Source organism: Oncorhynchus keta, chromosome 31, assembly GCF_023373465.1.
Source record: "Oncorhynchus keta strain PuntledgeMale-10-30-2019 chromosome 31, Oket_V2, whole genome shotgun sequence".
NCBI classification, from domain to species: domain Eukaryota; kingdom Metazoa; phylum Chordata; class Actinopteri; order Salmoniformes; family Salmonidae; genus Oncorhynchus; species Oncorhynchus keta.
In genome coordinates this window covers 14758658-14780548 of record NC_068451.1, presented here as the reverse complement: position 1 = coordinate 14780548, position 21891 = coordinate 14758658, and the positions used below count along the sequence as shown (strand labels likewise).

Genomic DNA, 21891 nt, shown 5'->3' with positions numbered 1-21891 from the left:
CTTTAAACAGCTTGGAAAATTCCAGAAAACGATGTCATGGCTTTAGAAGCTTCTGATAGGCTAATTGACATCATTTGAGTCAATTGGAGGTGTACCTGTGGATGTATTTCAAGGCCTACCTTCAAACTCAGTGCCTCTTTGTTTTTCATCATGGGAAAATCAAATTAAATCAGCCAAGACCTCAGAAAAAAAATTGTAGACCTCCAAGTCTGGCTCATCCTTGGGAGCAATTTCTAAACGCCTGAAGGTACACATTGATCTGTACAAAAAATAGTATGCAAGTTTAAACACCATGGGACCACACAGCGATTATACTGCTCAGGAAGGAGACTATAATGACCATTGTGATGTTTGGAGGAAAAAGGGGGAGGCTTGCAAGCCAAAGAACAACATCCCAACCGTGAAGCACGGGAGTGGCAGCATCATGTTGTGGGGGTGCTTTGCTGCAGGAGGGACTGGTGCACTTCACAAAATAGATGACATGAGGAAAGAAAATGATGTGGATATATTGAAGCAACATCTCAAGACATCAGTCAGGAAGTTAAAGCTTGGTGGCAAATGGGTCTTCCAAACGGACAATGACCCCAAGCATACTTCCAAAGTTGTGGCAAAATGGCTTATAAGGACAACAAAGTCAAGGTATTGGAGTGGCCATCACAAAGCCCTGACCTCAATCCTATAGAAATGTTGTGGGCAGAACTGAAAAATCGTGTGTGAGCAAGGAGGCCTACAAACCTGACTCGGTTACACCAGCTCTGTCAGGCGGAATGGGCCAAAATTCACACAACTTATTCTGCAAAGCTTGTGGAAGGCTACCCAAAATGTTTGACCTAAGTTCAACAATTTAAAGGCAATGCTTCCAAATACTAATTGAGTGTATAAACTTCTGACCCACTGGGAATGTGATGAAAGAAATAAAAGCTGAAAGAATCATTCTCTCAACTATTATTCTGACATTTCACATTCTTAAAATAAAGTGGTGATCCTAACTGACCTAAGACAGGGAATTATTACGAGGAATAAATGTAAGAAATTGTGAAAAGCTGAGTTTAAATGTATTTGGCTAAGGTATATGTCAACTTCCGATTTCAATTATATGTGTGTGTGTGTGTGTGTAATAGATATATATATTAATCGGTATCGGCTTTTTTTTTGTCCTCCAATAATCGGTCGACCTCTAATCAAAACCTTTCCTTAGGTCTAGAAATACAGCCCCAACAACGCCCCCTCTGTCCAGCTTGGACTTCACATTTCCCAGAAGAAAGCGGTTGGATGTTTCTGTGGAGTATTTTGCTCTGAAGCCAAACTGCATGGAGTGTAATGTGTAGGGGCTGTTGTTGTGGGCTATCAGTTGCGCTGCTACACACTTTTCAGCAACCTTTGACACCACAGGTAGTATATTAATGGGCCTGTAGTTACTCATGTCAGCAGGGTCACCTGATTTAAAGATGGACATTATTATGGCTGACTTCCAGATCCTTGGAATCACCCCCTGACCAATAAATGTTTTGGTAACTTTAGTAATGGGGCCAATGAGTGAGTCTTGGTAGTTATTAAGAAAGGTAAGAGTCCAGCCCAAACACATCTTTGGCTTTAGAGTTTTTTAGTGAGTTAATCACCTTGTTCACCTCTGACTCCGAAACCTCCCTTATGATGAAGACGGGTTGAGTGTCATTCACTAGCACTGAGCCCAATAAACCAGTAGAGGGGTTTTGTGTCAGTACCCTGACAGAGTAAACAAAGTAGGAATTGAACGCTATTGCTATTTCGACTGCATCCTGTGTTAGATTGTAATTCACCATGATTTCTAGACTTTTTCCAGTGTTACTATGGTGTTTCCCTGTTAACTTTTTTAGATTCTCCCATATCAATTTAGAATTTCCCTTTGCTTCACCAATTATGTTGATAAAGTTTGCCATGGCCTGTCTGATTACATTCATCACCTTATTTCTCAACCTGGTAAACCTATGTCCGTCATGCTCTAATTCGGACGTTGGGGCTGTTTTTAGAGCATGATCCCATTTCATCAGTTTCCAGATTTCTCCATTTAGCCAAGGAAGAGTGCTCTTTTGGCCAGGTTTGGATTTTCTTTTCTTTAGGAAGCCATTTATTGTAGTCTGGATTGTGGATAGTCAGGTTTTTCTATCCGCTTCCACATCTGTATAGGACAAGGGATCATTCCAGTTAATTCCCATAATTGCGTTTTCAAAATAATTGAATTCACTGAGGTATTCTGAGCGGATCAGGCTTTCTAACAGTAGAGTGTAGCCTAACTTGTACCTGGAAAGCTTTCTGGCTATAAGTGTCAGATTATGATCAGACAGACAGCCCAGTAACCATATTGAATGATTTAGTCTCTCTCTGGTTTATTACTGAACAGCAGATCAATCTGTGTTTTAGAGCAACAAGTCACCCTGGTTGGCCTTTTAACTAGCTGTGTAAGGTCAAAGGTATTAGTGATCCGTTTGAGGGTTTTCCTACAAGACTTGTCTTCATAATTCATGTTAAAATCTCCCATTAAGATGACCTCTTTCCCAAAATCACATTCCCTAAGCATGTTATTAAACTGATCAAAAAACACACTTTTGGTGGAAGGTGGTCTATACATTCCAATAAGGGTAAAATACATTTTGGGAGACAGTGTAACGTTCAGGCCAATACATTCTAGTTCATTATCACATGACCACTTAATTTGTTTACATCCGATATGTTCTTTAATGTAAATCATCAGACCCCCTACTCTTCCTTCAATCCTGTCTCTCCTGAAGACATTGTAGCCAGGCATAATCAAAGCAGCAGATGGAGAGTTTTTCTGGAGCCAAGTCTCTGAAAGGCAGAGGAAGTCAAGGTTGGAGTCTGAAAAGATGTTGAATTGTATCACTTTTTGGAATGACACTGCGAATGTTCATGTGCCCCCCTAGCAGTCCCTTGGCCTTAGCTCGTGGGTCCCAGATGACACAAGAGTGATTGACACATTGAAAAAAGTAAAGTTTTCTGATGGCTGGGTTTAGGCTGTTTTGTATCGTTTTGATTAGGGGCGGTAGTGCAATTGACTATCCCTTCCGCTTACACTGGATGCAGGGAGCTAATTAAAACAGCTTGCGTGCTAGAAGCGACTTAGATATGCTTGGAGAGTGAAATTCCATCCTGGAGCCCGGTGACTCAAAAGAAACCATGAAACCATAGCACTCATCCACTTCCAAGGGAATGACAATCAGTGGACGAGGCCATCCACTGCTTTCCACTCCAGTGAGTATCGCTGGCTCGTTGATGTTAGGCCCAGGGTTGAGTTGCACATCCCCAGAGAGCAGGAGGGTAGTGAACAGTTTAGCAGTTTCCAATAAATGTTGGACTTGTTTGTTACTCCTTAGCGGTTCAGTCAAATAGGGAGCCAGGTAGATTTGGCCATTATTCAGAATATTATGGTATGCTGTGTACTGTCTGCTCCCGTGGAACTGTAAATCAATGTGTTTGTCTGGGGTGTTGGCATTCTCCGGCAGTAGATTGATTGTGTAATCACAGCAAGGACTCACTGAGACGATCAGTAAAGCAACTACATAACTGACAATCGTGGAAATGTACTGGAGATAAAACGCATAATTGCGCATTAAATCTTTGCATGAGTTACTTATCTGGGGTCGGTGTACACCTGATGTTTTAGATAAAATAGCATCTGGAGGAGAAGCGGCACTTGCCGCACGACCCACCCTTCCATCTGCCATTGGTAGTGAGGGGTTGGGTTAAATGCAGAAGACACGTTCCCTTTCCTGCTAGCTAGGAAGATAATCAAAAATACTTTGAAACATCCCCACTTTTAGCACACATTTGCAAGCAGGCAAAGTAACCTTCTATGTGTGCTGAGTCGTGTGATCACTCAACATCGACAGGACTGGAAAAAAAAAGACATGATCACATGCATGCAAACAAAAAATACCGTGTAACTTTTAAAAATGTATTTTAATAGGCAAGTCAGTTAAGAACAAATTATTATTTTCAATGACGGCCTAGGAACAGTGGGTTAACTGCCTGTTCAGGGGCAGAACGACAGATTTGTTGTACCTTGTCAGCTCGGGGGTTTGAACTTGCAACCTTCCGGCTACTAGACCAACGCTCTAACCACTAGGCTACGCTGCCACGCCACTTGCACCGTTATTGAATTATTAAAAGACTAGATACAAATAACTAATTTTGGCTACCAATGTTTTAGCATTAATTTATTGAGGCAAGCAGATCAAAGATGTCAAGGTGGTACCCAAGCATATGCCATGTGTATATGTGACACATACAAATATGTACGGTCATATTTGTGATGTTTTATTCATTTGTTATTTTATGGAGCCATCCCTTGTATAATTGTATAGGCCTCCTAGGTATTTACATTTAAGTAATGTATATGATAATTGTCGCTATGGGGAGCTGTAACATCAATGGCGTGCGTTAGTGAGATCGTGAGGTCTTGGAGGCAGTGTTGCCAACTTAGAAACTTTGTTTCTATATTTAGCTAGTACTCAGACCCCTCTACCGACACATTTTCAAAAAAGTGACTAGCGACTTTTTTGGTATTGAAAGCACGCATCGTTATTACTCTGCTCAACAAGCAGCGGGTGCTGCCGTGGTCCCCACCCCCGTCCCAAAGCACTCACAGGCGGCCCAGTCCTCGCACAGCAGTCCCTCTCAGCTGCAGTCAGAGCAGGAGATGTTCACCCCTCCGCGTCCCGACTGCAAATGAATCGCGCATGCGGGAAGCCGACGCTGGATGATCCCGCCCTGGCTTACATTAAAGGGCGGGATGTAAATGTGAAAAAACGAAACTAAAAATAAACTAAGTAACTCCGCAAGAGTGTCTCGTTTGTGTCACTTTTGCCGGTCCCAAGCCCTTATAAAGGAGAGGGATTGGAATTGTGATATTTAAAAAAAAACAAGAATCGAAAGCAGTTCATCTGTAGTTCTAAACATATTTAGGGTGTTTTTTACTCACTTTATTATGTCTCTCTCACGACATTATTCCTCTCTCCTACAGCATCCTCACAATTACATGCACATGGCCAATTATGCAAATTAGGTGATGGCGTCATTTAGCGAATTTTAGGACAGCCAATAGCTACTTTCCTTACTGAGGAGTTGGCGACACTGCTTGGGGGTTTCTTCTTCAATTTTGGAGAACAAATACTGCTGAAGACTAACGTTTCTCTGTCTCATCATTTTACCCTATTATTTCAGGTGTTTAATGTGCAAAAGGGCAAAATGACTCAAAATATGGAGGTAACATAGTTCACTACATACAGTGGGGAGAACAAGTATTTGATATACTGCCGATTTTGTAGGTTTTCCTACTTACAAAGCATGTAGAGGTCTGTAATTTTTATCATAGGTACACTTCAACTGAGAGACGGAATCTAAAACAAAAATCTAATTTTTAAGTAATTAATTTGCATTTTATTGCATGACATAAGTATTTGATACATCAGAAAAGCAGAACTTAATATTTGGTTCAGAAACCTTTGTTTGCAATTACAGAGATCATACGTTTCCTGTCGCAGGGATTTTGGCCCACTCCTCCATACAGACCTTCTTCAGATCCTTCAGGTTTCGGGACTGTCGCTGGGCAATACGGACTTTCAGCTTCCTCTAAAGATTTTCTATTGGGTTCAGGTCAAGAGACTGGCTAGGCCACTCCAGGACCTTGAGATGCTTCTTAAGGAGCCACTCCTTAGTTGCCCTGGCTGTGTGTTTCAGGTCGTTGTCATGCTGGAAGACCCAGCCATGACCCATCTTCAATGCTCTTACTGGGGGAAGGAGGTTGTTGGCCAAAATCCATGGCCCCATCCATCCTCCCCTCAATACGGTGCAGTTGTCCCATCCTGTCCCCTTTGCAGAAAAGCATCCCCAAAGAATGATGTTTCCACCTCCATGCTTCACGGTTGGGATGGTGTTCTTGGGGTTGTACTCATCCTTCTTCTTCCTCCAAACACGGCGAGTGGAGTTTAGACCAAAAAGCTCTATTTTTGTCTCCACATCCCATTCCTCCTCTGGATCATCCAGATGGTCATTGGAAAACTTCAGACGGGCCTGGACATGCACTGGCTTGAGCAGGGCGACCTTGCGTGCACTGCAGGATTTTAATCCGTGACGGCGTAGTGTGTTACTAATGGTTTTCTTTGAGACTGTGGTCCCAGCTCTCTTCAGGTCATTGACCAGGTCCTGCCGTGTAGTTCTGGGCTGATCCCTCACCTTCCTCATGATCATTGATACCCCACAAGGTGAGATCTTGCATGGAGCCCCAGACCGAGGGTGATTGACCGTCATCTTGAACTTCTTCCATTTTCTAATAATTGCACCAACAGTTGTTGCCTTTTCACCAAGCTGCTTGCCTATTGTCCTGTAGCCCATCCCATTCTTGTGCAGGTCTACAATTTTATCCCTGATGTCCTTACACAGCTCTCTGGTCTTGGCCATTCTGGAGAGGTTGGACTCTGTTTGATTGAGTGTGTGGACAGGTGTCTTTTATACAGGTAACGAGTTCAAACAGGTGCAGTTAATACAGGTAATGAGTGGAGAACACGAGGGCTTCTTAAAGAAAAACTAACAGGTCTGTTGGTAGGTGATCAAATACTTATGTCATGCAATAAAATGTAAATTAATTACTTAAAAATCATACAATGTGATTTTCTGGATTTTTGTTTTAGATTCCGTCTCTCACAGTTGAAGCGTACCTAATGATAAATATTACATACCTCTACATGTTTTGTAAGTAGGAAAACCTGCAAAATCGGCATTGTATCAAATACTTGTTCTCCCCACTGTAGTTCATGAGTTTGGTAATGTTTAAAGGGAGTTTTAACCAAGTGAAAAACGGGTTGGTATTTTCCCCTTTGTAAGTAATGGAGGTTGGATAGGTTGCTAATGGTTTACATGAGAAGGGATTAAAATGGCGTCCAAACTTTCTGTACTTTTAATTCTACAATGTTTTAGATCCTATTTGTTTTATTTTCTATGAACAAAGGCTCAATTTAGTTTAGGTAAATATATGTTAAAAATATGTTAGTGTTAATATTTGTAGAAAAATAGCATTTAACAGTTTGCAAACTTGATGCTAACCAAATTTAGCTTGGCTAAACGCTAACGTTATTTAGCCCTAGACGAGCTGATTTCAGTCAATGTTAGCTTACATGTTAGTAGTTAATAATGTAATGGTTGTAGCATTGTTTCACATAGGCCTCCAGTCATGTAGAGTGGGGGGAAAAAGTATTTAGTCAGCCACCCAATTGTGCAAGTTCTCCCACTTAAAAAGATGAGAGGCCTGTAATTTTCATCATAGGTACACTTCAACTATGACAGTCAAAATTAAAAGAAAAAAAATCCAGAAAATCACATTGTAGGATTTTTAATGAATTTATTTGCCAATTATGGTGGAAAATAAGTATTTGGTCACCTACAAACAAGCAAGATTTCTGGCTCTCACAGACCTGTAACTTCTTCTTTAAGAGGCTCCTCTGTTCTCCACTCGTTTTAATGGCACCTGTTTGAACTTGTTATCAGTATAAAAGACACCTGTCCACAACCTCAAACAGTCACACTCCAAACTCCACTATGGTCAAGACCAAAGAGCTGTCAAAGGACACCAGAAACAAAATTGTAGACCTGCACCAGGCTGGGAAGACTGAATCTGCAATAGATAAGCAGCTTGGTTTGAAGAAATCAACTGTGGGAGCAATTATTAGGAAATGGAAGACAGACAAGACCACTGATAATCTCCCTCGATCTGAGGCTCCACGCAAGATCTCACCCCGTGGGGTCAAAATGATCACAAGAACGGTGAGCAAAAATCCCAGAACCACACGGGGGGACCTAGTGAATGACCTGCAGAGAGCTGGGACCAAAGTAACAAAGCCTACCATCAGTAACACACTACGCCGCCAGGGACTCAAATCCTGCAGTGCCAGACGTGTCCCCCTGCTTAAGCCAGTACATGTCCAGGCCCGTCTGAAGTTTGCTAGAGAGCATTTGGATGATCCAGAAGAAGATTGGGAGAATGTCATATGGTCAGATGAAACCAAAATATAACTTTTTGGTAAAAACTCAACTCCTCGTGTTTGGAGGACAAAGAATGCCGAGTTGCATCCAAAGAACACCATACCTACTGTGAAGCATGGGGGTGGAAACATCATGCTTTGGGGCTGTTTTTCTGCAAAGGGACCAGGACGACTGATCCGTGTAAAGGAAAGAATGAATGGGGCCATGTATCGTGAGATTTTGAGTGAAAACCTCCTTCCATCAGCAAGGGCATTGAAGATGAAACGTGGCTGGGTCATTCAGCATGACAATGATCCCAAACACACCGCCCGGGCAATGAAGGAGTGGCTTCGTAAGAAGCATTTGAAGGTCCTGGAGTGGCCTAGCCAGTCTCCAGATCTCAACCCCATAGAAAATCTTTGGAGGGAGTTGAAAGTCCGTGTTGCCCAGCAACAGCCCCAAAACATCACTGCTCTAGAGGAGATCTGCATGGAGGAATGGGCCAAAATACCAGCAACAGTGTGTGAAAACCTTGTGAAGACTTACAGAAAACATTTGACCTCTGTCATTGCCAACAAAGGGTATATAACAAAGTATTGAGATAAACTTTATTGACCAAATAGTTATTTTTCCACCATAATTTGCAAAGAAATTCATTAAAAATCCTACAATGGAATTTTCTGGATTTTATTTTCTCATTTTGTCTGTCATAGTTGAAGTGTACCTATGATGGAAAATTACAGGCCTCTCATCTTTTTAAGTGGGAGAACTTTGTGGCTGACTAAATACTTTTTTGCCCCACTGTATATATATTTTTTCTTGAAATTGACAGTGATAGTATAGTGAGTTATTTATATATATGTGTGTAGATGTATGGTGACTCCAGGTTTGGATGAACGGCCCAACCAGACCTTCAAGACTGCCATGGGAAAGTCCCTTGACAGGTACCAGGAATAGGGAGAGGACAACCTGAAGGTCATTATCTTTGCACACAACAGCAGCGTCCAGGTCTCCAGAGTACTCAACCTATCGCCTGCTGTATGGACTGGAGCCACAGCTGTTTACTGAGGTAAACAATGCAATTGTATATACAATTATTGCATATAATGTAGTAAAAAAATGTGATTGACTTAGTGTTTGTCTATTGTTATTTTGTATAACGTACTTTGAGATCACTGAAACTCCACCTGATGTTGTCGAACCAGATCAGAATGCCTTCGAAGACCACCTTCAAGCTGAGAAGGATTTGGAGGTTTTTGACCAGGTAAAAAGTATTGCCCACTGTTAATTCATTTCCTGTCCCTTCAAGAGATATGCAAGAGATGTGTCTGTAATAATATGAAATATAATTGCATTTATTTCCATTATCAATCAAGGTGAGACTGAACATGGACAAGGCCCAGGAGAAACAGAAGGAGGGCCACCGGAGGAGAATCAATGGGACCAAGTGATTCGACATCCGGGAGAATGACTTGGCTTGGAAGAAAGATGAAAGGAAGGCGAGAACTGGGAAACCTTGCTTCTCTTTCACTCCTAGCTGGGGTCACCAACCGTTAAGGTAAATATAAAAATCTCAGTGTTTGCCGCTTCGTGGTGGCATCACCATGCTGTCAGCAGTACCAACACTGGCCCAGTGGTTTCTCCATATAGTCAATCTCAAGGTTAACCACTGGGTCACGTTAAGTATCCGCCACTTCCAGGTAGGTACTGTTAAGGTGTATGACTCCAGTGGTCATGACGCCACCCTGGAGTTCACAGCTCTCACAGCTCATCTCTCTTATTTTTTCCAGGGGCCATCCCTTACCTCCCTCATCAACCCCACTGACATAAACAATTACAGGCAGGTATCCTTTATTTTCTGTCTGCCATTAACATTATTGCATGTCTAATTAAATCATTCAATAACTGTATTTGTACATACCTGATCAACCTGTAACCTGTGTGTTTTCTTGTGTACATCTGTCTCCTAACCTGTTCCCTTTACTCTGCTCCTGTTCTCCAGGACCTAGGGGCTCTGCCTAACACTCAGACCCAGGGGCTCTGCCTAACACTCAGACCTAGGGGCTCTGCCATAACACTCAGACATGGATCCACCTGATGTCCTCCATTACCAACCACCCTCCAACTTTTCATTACATAATCTATAGCTACGGTTATTGTCATGTTGTCATCTGCTAAGAAAGAGCAAGAAAACTATCATTCTGGGCACATAATGTGAGATACACAGATTAGCTAAAAACTTTGCAGTCTCCCTCTTCGAGTCCCCCTTCAAAGACTGTTGAGAACAAGTGACAGGCAGAACCTCCCATCCACACAGCACGCACCTCCTCTCTATTCCACACGCCAGAATTCAGTATTTGTCTATGATGGCCATGTGAGTGTAGAAAACATCTGTGAAAGTCAATTGGCACACATGTACCAAAAAAAATCTAAGTTTATATATTTAAATCTTGAAAATTGCCAGACTGGTTTTCACAGCTGTTTCACAAGGTGGTTATTATTGTAAATTGTAACATATCCCTTGATGGTATTTGTTGGTTTAACATTATTCATTGTTGTATCCTAGCACCTACTCTCTCTATATATATTCAACCACAAGGGTGTACTAATGAGCGATTAATAAAAAAATTAATCATAATAGAGGACTAGGAAATATTATTTCAGTGTAGATAAGGGAAGGTCAGTTTTAAATAAAAACATGCCAGTCAGACAAGCCAGTGTACAAATCAAATGTATATGAATGTAGTGGAAATTAGCTGACTTTGTGATCTGTAAGGTAACAATGTGTGTGGGTGGGCATAGAAATTATATATTTTAACCCAATGCCTGTTTATTCATAAAAAAGTGGAAGATGGTAAATACCATTAATCGCAATGGTTAGCCTATGCAAATTAATAGAAAAACATTAAAAGCTTATTAATGGAACTACATTTAGCCTAATTGGGAACAAATATAACGTGGAGAAAAGTCAGGATCCGAGTCAGGCTATTGTTTGTCAAATCCAGATTAAATATATGTCTTCATGTGTATCAAATCTGTAGGCGGTTGTGGGCTAAATCAATGACAAACAGCTGAAATGTTCAGGCTTTATGATCAAATGATGAGAAAGCATGATGTAGATGTCATGTAGATATTTTAAGGCATTCATGGTGAGATCTTTTATAGTAAACTTATAAGCAAACTGACATGTCACGTGTCAGTGCCACGTTACGCGACGTGAACATGACATGTACGTGTCACGTGACATGAACGCGATGGCAGTTTGACGCCATAGAAAAAAACGTGTCTCCATTGACAATGCATGTTAATTTATGGCAGTATTTTCTGACGCTAGGAAGACGTTAGGTGACTTGGTGAGAGGTATCAGTAGCTTCAAGATGCTTAATTCTGGCACGAATCACCCCCCATAGGTCTAATTCCTGCCCAACTAAATGCGCAGGCATTGCATCAACCTGTCTGCATCAACCATTGTTTGTGTCACGTCATCAACTGTGCAGAGCAGCGTCTAGAAGAAGAACAGGGTTAGAACACTGGTCTTGTTAATCAGGGTTTGGAAGTTAAATTATCACTGGGGCCTTCCTTGAGGGGGTTACATGTTTTGGCCCAGCTGATGTGTGTGACCCAGGCAACATGGTCAGAGTCTCTGATGTCACCAATCCAATTTGTTTGAATCTTTATTGCTTTTCACCGGTATTACACCAACCAACATGTATGTGTACAAAATGTCTATGTAGTGGCCATGAGTCAGGCTCATGGTCTCGTTATGAGGTAGCCCTGCCTGCGACTTCAAAATCAGTATCACCCTCAGCCCAAAGGGAATCTCCTCTTGGTCTAATGGTCAAGATGTTGGTTTCTCCCATGGGAGACCAGGGTTTATATCCAGCCCTCTACAATGGCACCCAACATGGGACAGTTTCGCGTGGGGGAGGAGGTACAAGGGGGGTGAATGTAGCAGACATGAATCTGTGTTATAGGTTCATGATGAGGATGCCTTGCCCTAGGGGGTCTATTATTAGGACTGATGGCCAAAGTAATAGTATTTAAATCAAAGTTTATTAAAAAACAACTGCAGTAGGTGCACAGACAAGACAGTTGTGGTAATTGTGTGGCTGTTTTAACTGACAAGTCGAGCTCTGAACTTTAATTCTGAACACCAAACCACAATGAATCTAACCATTAGATGGCGCCATACCATAACAAGCCCATTTCCTCTACCTCAGCAGTCACTCATCAAACGTTACTTGGTCTGACTAATGCTATGCAGCAGACACGGGTGGTTTCAGAACATTATACATCCATAGAGACCACCACTCTCCAGTAGTCTACTCTCAAATTCCATAGAAAGGGCTGGACCATAGTCAGCCACTGGCAGGTTTTGATTGAATTGGCAGGAATTTGCACAGGTGCCATCCCACTAGGCACAAAGTGGTTAAATCAACGTTCCACTCCATTTAAACCCCCAGAAATGTATGTGATGACATTGAATCAACGTGAAACTGATTGCATTTACTTGGGGTCTGCTCAGGAAGGAGACACGACATCTCCTAGAGATGAACGTACTTTGCTGCGAAAAGTGCAAATCAATCCCAGAACAGCAAAGGACCTTGTGAAGATGCTGAGGAAATGGGTACAAAATGATCTATATCCACAGTAAAACGAGTCCTATATTGACATATCCTGAAAGGCCGCTCAGCAAGGAAGAAGCCACTGCTCCAAAACCGCCATAAAAAAAGCCAGACTACGGTTTGCAACTCCACATGGGGACAAAAATTGTAATTTTTGGAGAAATGTCCTTTGGTCTGATGGAACAAAAATAGAACTGTTTGGCCATAATGACCATCGTTATGGTTTGAGGAAAATGGGGGATGCTTGCAAGCCGAAGAACAACATCCCCAACCGTGACGCACTGGGGTGGCAGCATCATGTTGTGGGGGTGCTTTGTTGCAGGAGGGACAGGTGCACTTCACAAAATAGATGGCATCATGGGGGGGGTTGGTATATCTCAAGACATCAGTCCGGAAGTTAAAGCTTGGTCGCAAATGGGTCTTCCAAATAGACAATGACCCCAAGCATACTTCCAAAGTTGTGGCAAAATGGCTTAAGGACAACAAAGTCAAGGTATTGGAGTGGCCATCACAAAGCCCTGACCTCAATCCTATAGAACATTTGTAGGCAGAACAGAAAAAGCAGGTACGAGCAAGGAGGCCTACAAACCTGACTCAGTTACACCAGCTCTGTCAGAAGAAATGGGCCAAAATGCACCCAACTTATTGTGGGAAGCTTGTGGAAGGCTACCTGAAACGTTTAACCCACGTTAAACAATTTAAAAGCAATGTAACCGATGTGAAATAGCTAGCTAGTTAGCGGGGTGCGCACTAATAGCATTTCAATCGGTGACGTTACTCGCTCTGAGACCTTGAAGTAGTTGTTTACCTTGCTCTGCAAGGGCCGCAGTTTTTGTGGAGCGATGGGTAACGATACATCGAGGGTGACTGTTCTCAATGTGTGTAGAGGGTCCCTGGTTCGAGCCCAGATAGGGGCAAGGAGAGGGACAGAAGCTAAACTCTTACACTACCAAATACTAATTGAGTGTATGTAAACTTCTGACCCAGTGAGAATGTGATGAATGAAATAGAAGCTGAAATTAATCTATTAATTGACATGTCAAATTCTTAGAATAAAGTGGTGATCCTAACTGACCTAAAACAGGGAATTTTTTACTAGGATTAAATGTCAGGAATTGTGAAAAACAGAGTTTAAATGTATTTGGCTATGGTGTGTGTAAACTTCCCACTTCAACTGTATTGTTATTTTACTGCTGATGTTTAATTATTTTTTACTTTTATTTTCTATATTTTTTTACTTAACACTGTTCTCTTAAATTCTTAAAGCATTGTTGGTTAAGGGCTTATAAATAAGCATTTCAGTCTACATCTGTTGTATTCGGCGCATTTGACAAAACATTTGATTTTTCATTTGACTGTGGTATTTTGGACCTAGTAAATGCAGAATAACTAGTTATACTGCAAAATTACTGCAGTTTAAAAAACGGTGTTATTTTGGACGCAGTATTTGCAGCATACTGCCGTTATACTGCAATCCGACTGCAATCTTTTTACGTAAAGGGATTCAGGGGAAAATGTCGGTAGTCAGAGGCTTACCAACATTTTAGGCAAGGCAGACCGTCATTCAGTGCGATGTGTTTTCTCCTTTAACAAATCTAGGTAGGTGTCTGACTGCCGATATTTTCACCCGGTTTCTAAATATACAATGGGTTTGTTCTTAGTTTGCAAAATACAGCCTGCACTCTGTTCAAAAGGTGCCGGCAAACGCTACAGGTGTGTCCGTGCATTTGAAGGTTGTTACTTGTTACCTCAGCGCTGTGAAATGGTTATGCCTATGTTTAACCTCTGATCTGTGTAGTGAAAAATAGTCTTTCACTCTTCCAGATAGCAACCAGGATGTATGACCATGCCTTGCAAATGGAACCACAGGAGCTTTATGAATGCGTTCAAATATTTAAATCAGCAACAAGGGTGGTTGTTCAGGGTGGGCATATAACAAGAACGTTTAGCAACCTAAAAGTTATTTGTTCGAATCTCATCACGGACAAATTGAGCGAATTTGCAACTACTGTCTACTTTCTAGCAACTACTTAGCATGTTAGATAATCTATAAACGATGTAGCTACCCGAAACACTAGCCTTAACCTAACTCCTAAACCCTAGAACGAGCTAGCTAGTTCTGGCGTTAGCCAGAACAAATTGGAATTCCTCATTTGTTTAGCAAATTCTTAATATATTGTACAAATTGCAATTTGTAGCATATCATACGAATTGCAATTTGTAACATGTAAGAAATGGATGGACAACCAGAAAATAATACATACCATACGAAACATAACATATCATAATAAATGGAGTGTCTCAGATAAATTTGACCTGGCTAGATCATAAACGAACAAATGTCCAGACAGGCTTGAATTCACGAATTCCCGGTTTATTAACCCAACTCAACACAGGATACTGTTCGGCCGTAGCCCGCGCTAAATAAATCAAGGATCAAAGTATAAAACAACTGTGACCATCTCTTGTTAAGACAAAACGTAAGCGAGAGGACAATGCATGGTCTTATATTTACGGTGCTCCACCCCCTGCCAAATCCCCCCGGCTGTTCCACCAACCACAAGGATGCCCGCACCGGTACATTCCAGGCATTCCTGTGGTTGGCAGATAGCAGGTTGACTGGCACGCCGAACCCAGCGAATAATAGGTACTGATAAATACAATACAACAAACGAACAGCATAACTCAATACACAGCTGTCCGTGCGGGTCGCTACAATACGAAATGCTCTCAGACCATGTTGCAACATCCTGTCACATCCCACCAGATCTTCCCGTCAGATTTGGGATTTGAACCTGACTCTACCCTACACTTTTTTGAGTGTTGACAGTCAGCAAGCATAGCCTACCATCAGAGACAGATTTGTCTACCTACCCAAATGTAAGGTGTTGGTTAGAAGTAACAAACTTGTTCGTGCTTGCGTTCAATCAACATTTTATTATTAGAGATTTAGAGAACATATTACGTTAACACGTGTATGTTGGGTATAATGATTGGTTGATTCATTTTGGGGATCTAGATGGATCTAACCCCAGAACCACGCCTCTACATGCGATATACTCCTCTTCGTTACTTTACCATGAGGTGTCCACGCGGTCTTTCTGTGTGCTGATTGGCAAGGAGGTGCACAAACAAGATATGTTTGACCAATGAGAGGGCTGTACATGCAGCAGTTCAGACGGTGCATTCACCGACAGCATGCACAGTCCGGTAACGGGATCGTGAGTATGCGGCTGGCGAGACTGGGTTGGGATGTCTACTCGCCATCCATATAAAACCAATGCGGAGACTTGCTGTTCACAGTCAGCTCAGAATTGTACGGATGATGACAATAAGTAGCTAACATTGTGACAGTATAGGGATTGGAATGCAATCAAATTGTTGGACATTTGTTCATCAGTGGAATTCAATAGGCTTAACTAGCTAATAATAGCGGCCGGCTATTTTCCACTCATATTTTCTTAACCGTGGGACACTGAACAAATATTAAAATGGTCATCATTACAAAGAAATTGAAGACCTTTGAGGTCGTTTTCCATGATCCTACTAAGGCTTTCTACTCCAGTGGTGACAAGGTATCCGGGAATATTGTGGTTGAGGTGTCCGAGGTGACCAAGGTGTCCGCTATGAGAGTGTTTGGAATTGGATGCGCAAAAGTGGAGTACGCGAAAGGAAAGCACAGATGCCGTGAAGGCATTGAATATCTGAAATACGAAGATACCGTTTATCTGGACCACCAGCCTAGAGGTAATATTACAAACTAAAATATACAAAAAGTAAATGTCTTTGTCTCGAATGTGAAAATAGCCTTTCAAAGCAGTCGGCAGGCTACATCCGGTGTCATCCAGCTTTTATGCACTGTCACTAGCTGACTATTGCAGTCTGTGAGTACAGTGTAGTGCGCAAAAATGGAGAATGAGAAATGATGCTTTATAGACTAGCTATATGTTTTATTTACATACCTCGATGTTTATGGGTTATCAAATGCGCCACGGGTGGTTGTTATTGGCCCATAAGCACTAGAAGTGGACCACGGGTGTCCTGTGGTCTACAGTGGATTGCACAAATAGACCAAAATATATTAACCTAAGAGAGATTGGCTAAATTCATAGTTTAATGAATGGACCATAATGTATTTCTCTCGTCCTCAGATTCCAATGGCTCGGTCACTCTCAGACCAGGGAACAGATATGAGTACATGTTTGGCTTCGAGCTGCCACATGCTGGGTAAGCATCAAGGACTGTAAAAACCTTGTTGTTTGTTTCATATAAAGGCATAGCATTATGTGGTAATGACAGCATCCCACAACTAAAATTCCTCCTGCTTTTGTCACAGGCAACTGGTGTCGTCCTACAAGGGGAAGTTTGGCTGTGTCCAGTATTATGTCAGGGCTGTGATGGAGAGGCCTTCCCAGCCTGCTTTGCAGTGCGAGAAACACTTTGAGGTGGAGGAGCCCTTGGACGTCAACACCCCTGACCTCCTGGTACATAACAGCTCATTCAAATCATCATAATTATCACCACAAGGAATAATGCCATTTGATAGTTACTACATTATACACATTGCTACTTGACAGTGATTGTATTATACACCTTGTTCTCCTGAATGACCCATGTAATGATGATGCATGGCTTAATAATGTTAATGACAATTGTATAACTTTGCCATAACTAGCTATACATGAGAGATTATAAGGTGTGGGTGGATGGTGTTAGACTTGATGGTTGACTTGCAATCAACATGTTTGGTGATTTATGTTTAACTCATGTTAATGATTCTCATTGTTTCTCGTCCAGGCTCCAGCTGCAGGTACAAAGGAGAAGAAGCTCACCTGCATGTTCATCCCAGATGGACATGTGTCCATCAGTGCCAAGATCGAGCGCAAGGGCTTCTGCGAGGGCGAGGACATCTGCATCAATGCAAAGTTTGAAAACACCTGTTCACGTATCGTGGTGCCCAAGGCAGCCATCATGGTCAAGCACACCTACCAGGCCAATGGCCGGACCAAGGTCCTGGGGCAGAAGCTCTCAGTCGTGAGGGGCAACCATATCATCTCGGGCATGTGTGACATGTGGCAGAGCAAGACCATCCGAGTGCCTAGGCTCAAGCCCTCACTCCTGGGGTGCGACATCATTCACGTGGACTATGCCCTCAGGGTGAGTCATAAACTTGAGACAACTTGTTGCTTGATATAGGCTCATACCATAAACCTCACATTGAAAATGATTGAAAGGACTTGTGACTTAGGAATGACATATCTATCTATCCATCAGATCTATGTCCACATTCCCGGCAGTGACAAGGTGGTCCTAGAGTTGCCCCTGGTCATCGGGAACATCCCCTTCAATGGCTTTGGCAGCCGCACCAACAGCATGAGCAGCCAGGCAGAGTCCCTGAACACCCCCTTCAGTAGCTTTGGGTCGCTGTGCCTCCCGTCACAACCCCCCAGCTACAGCAACATCTCTCGCGACTGCCGTATCGACTCCGCCCTCACACCTCTGCTGGTCAACTACGACGCAGATGAGGATGAAGGACTGTTCATGCGCGCCCCCGAGCTTTGGTACCCTCCTCCCCCTGCCTACACCGAGGTAAGGAGATGGAGAATAGAAGATAGACATTTAACCGATATAGTCAGTTACTAGTGAAAAGTGAAGCAGATAGCACTGAGTTTGCACTGTTGCATATGTGGTCTAATTGTTTTTTTCCCCAACTGTTTCTCTCTTTCTTTTCAACTTTCTCTCAGGTTGACGAGGATCTCAAACAGCAATGGCCATGTTCTTCGGGTCTGCTGAACCACGAGTAAGAGTTGCAATTAATCCCCGTTGTAGTCTAAGCACTGGTGGTTAGCCTTAGTGAGATCGGGGAACGGACTGGTGACTGGTTAAAGAGCAGCACAGCTGTGAAGCAGAAAGAGTATGGGACCCTAGCCCTGAAGACTCTTTCAAGGAACAGAACTGAGATGTGGACTTGAGAGTCAAGTTGAAGTGAAACTATTCAGGTTGAATGCGTATGGATTGTAGATGTTGGTGTCCACTCCACATTCACTATCACCATTGCAGTCTTCAGAAACTGATCGTTCTACAGTTGAAGTCGGAAGTTTACATACACTTAGGTTGGAGTCATTAAAACTAGTTTTTCAACCACTCCACAAATGTATTATTAACAAACTAGTTTTGGCAAGTCGGTTAGGACATCTACTTTGTGCATGACACAAGCCATTTTCCAACAATTGTTTAGAGACAGATTATTTCACTTATCATTCACTGTATCACAATTCCAGTGGGCCAGAGGTTTACATACACTAAGTTGACTGTGCCTTTAAACAGCTTGGAAAATTCCAGAAAATTATGTCATAGCTTTCGAAGCTTCTGATAGGCTAATTGACATCATTTGAGTCAATTGGAGGTGAACCTGTGGATGTATTTCAAGCCTACCTTCAAACTCAGTGCCTCTTTGCTTGGCATCATGGGAAAATCAGAAGAAATCATCCAAGATCAAATTTTTAAAAATGTAGACCTCCACAAGTCTGGTTCATCCTTGGGAGCAATTTCCAAACGCCTGAATGTACCACGTTCATCTGTACAAACAATAGTACGCAAGTATAAACACCATGGGACCACGCAGCCGCCATACCGCTCAGGAAGGAGACACGTTCTGTCTCCTAGAGATGAACATACTTTGGTGCGAAAAGTGCAAATCAATCCCAGAACAACAGCAAAGGACCTTGTGAAGATGCTGGAGGAAATGGGTACAAAAGTATCTATCCACAGTAAAAAGAGTCGACATAACCTGAAAGGCCTCTCGGCAAGGAAGAAGCCACTGCTCCAAAACCGCCATAAAAAAAGCCAGACTACGGTTTGCAACTGCACATGTTGACAAAGATCATACTATTTGGAGAAATGTCCCCTGGTTTGACAAAAATATAACTGTTTGGCCATAATGACCATCGTATATGTTTGGAGGAAAAAGGGGGAGGCTTGCAAGCCGAAGAACAACATCCCAACCGTAAAGCACATTTCAAGACATCAGTCAGGAAGTTAAAACTTGGTCACAAATGGGTCTTCCAAATGGACAATGACCCCAAGCATACTTCCAAAGTTGTGGCAAAATGGCTTAAGGACAACAAAGTCGAGGTATTGCAGTGACCATCACAAAACCCAGACTTCAATCCTATAGAAAATGTGTGGACAGAACTGAAAAATAATGTGTGAGCAAGGAGGCCTACAAACCTGACTCAGTTACACCAGCTCTGTCAGGAGGAATGGGCCAAAATTCACCCAACTTATTGAGGGAAGCTTGTGGAAGGCTACCCGAAACATTTGACCCAAGTTCAACAATTTAAAGGCAATGCTACCAAATACTAATTGAGTGTATTTAAACTTCTGACCCACTGGGAATGTGATGAAATAAATAAAAGCTTAAATAAATAATTCTCTACTATTATTCTGACATTTCACATTCTTAAAATAAAGTGGTGATCCTAATTGACGTAAAACTGAATTTTTACTAGGATTACATGTCAGGAATTGTGAAAAACTGAGTTTAAATGTATTTGGCTGAGGTGTATGTAAACTTCCGACTTCAACTGTATGTCTGTCTGTAACCCTCTAGTCATTCCACGGTAGTTCTGTACCTCAGTGTGTTCGAGCATTTTGACAGTTGACATATTCTCTCAGAGGAATGAAACAATGTTAGAATTCACATCCATACATTGAGTGTGCACAGCTATCATTTTAGGTCAGACAGATACAATGCTGTGACCATGCAAAAGTAGTGAAGGGATAGAAAGTTTCAATTTTATATTCTGTTGCACTTTATGTTAATATCATTGGCTCTTAATTAGATAATTAAAAATGACATATTTTTGTATTCATAATATTCTTCCAGATTATACTAGGTCATTTTACAATAATGTTAACTCAGTGGTTTATGGTAGAAGAGAGTGACTTTTCATGGTAATGACCAAGCTTGCCGAATGGGAATGACTAAATGGGAGATCTACATTATGTTTTGAATTTGGGTATGTGAAAATGCGAGAAGTATTTTATACGAGGAGAACCTATGGGTAGGTTTTCTATGCAAAGAAAAAATATTAAATTCTGAATTGTTTCCCTGTCTCTGCCTTTCTTATATTTGCTTATTTTCAAGGTCTGAAAAATATTTGTCTCCAAAGACTCTAGATTTGACCTTAGGTAAATGAACAAATTGGAATATGGAATGTGTCTATTCCAGCTGTAACGCTTGTCTGTGGTGGAAGGAGAGGAGGACCAAGGTGTGGCGTGGTAAGTGTTCATATTTTAAATATTTTAATGAACACTGAAAACAAAACAATAAACAACCAACGAACAGTCCTGTAAGGTGCAACACCACACTAAACAGAAAATAACCACCCACAAAACACAATGCAAAACAGGCTACGTAAATATGGCTCTCAATCAGGGACAACGATTGACAGCTGCCTCTGATTGAGAACCATACCATGCCAAACACAGAAATAGAAAATCATAGACAAACTAACATAGACAACCCATACAACTCACGCCCTGACCATACTAAAACAAAAGGCAAAACAAAGGAACTAAGGTCAGAACGTGACAGTACCCCCCCAAAGGTGCAGACTCCGGCCGCAAAATCTGAACCTATAGGGGAGGGTCTGGGTGGGTGTCTGTCCGCGGTGGCGGCTCTGGCGCGGGACGTGGACCCCACTCCACCATAGTCTTTCTCCGCCTCCTTAACCGCCTCCGTGGCCTCTTAAGAGCGGCGACCCTCGGCGCCGACCTCGGACTGGGGACCCTAGCCACGGGTCCCGAATGGACGGGAGATCCCGGCAGCGCCGGACAAATGGGAGATTCTGGCAGCGCCGGACAGGCGGGAGACTCCAGCAGCGCCGGACAGGCGGGAGACTCCGGCAGCGCCGGAGTGAAGGGCGATTCTGGCATCGCCGACATGACAGGCGGCTCTGGCAGCTCAGGACAGATTGGCGGCTCTGGCAGCTCAGGACAGGAGGAAGGCTCTGGCAGCGCTGGACATGCGGGAGCACCTGTAGGGAGAAGACGGAGAGACAGCCTGGTGCGGGGGGCTGCCACCGGAGGGCTGGTGCGTGGAGGTGGCACCAGATAGACCAGACCGTGAAGGCACACAGGAGGTCTCGAGCACCGAGCCTGCCCAACCCTACCTGGCTGAATGCTCCCCGTAGCCAGGCCAGTGCGGCGAAGTGGAATAGCCCGCACTGGGCTGTGCTGGCGAACCGGG

The 21891-nt window shown here is 42.7% G+C and overlaps 1 protein-coding gene across 1 annotated transcript; it reads left to right on the top strand.

Moving 5' to 3' along the window:
* Positions 1–15843: 15843 nt before the first annotated feature.
* On the top strand, positions 15844–20748 carry LOC118364139 (thioredoxin-interacting protein-like). Its single transcript, XM_035745367.2, has 6 exons — positions 15844–16385; positions 16790–16865; positions 16975–17122; positions 17436–17795; positions 17913–18227; positions 18383–20748. The coding sequence occupies exons 1-6, from the start codon at positions 16130–16132 to the stop codon at positions 18440–18442; spliced, it is 1215 nt and encodes a 404-aa protein (XP_035601260.1). The 5' UTR covers positions 15844–16129; the 3' UTR covers positions 18443–20748.
* The last annotated feature ends 1143 nt before the right edge of the window (positions 20749–21891 follow it).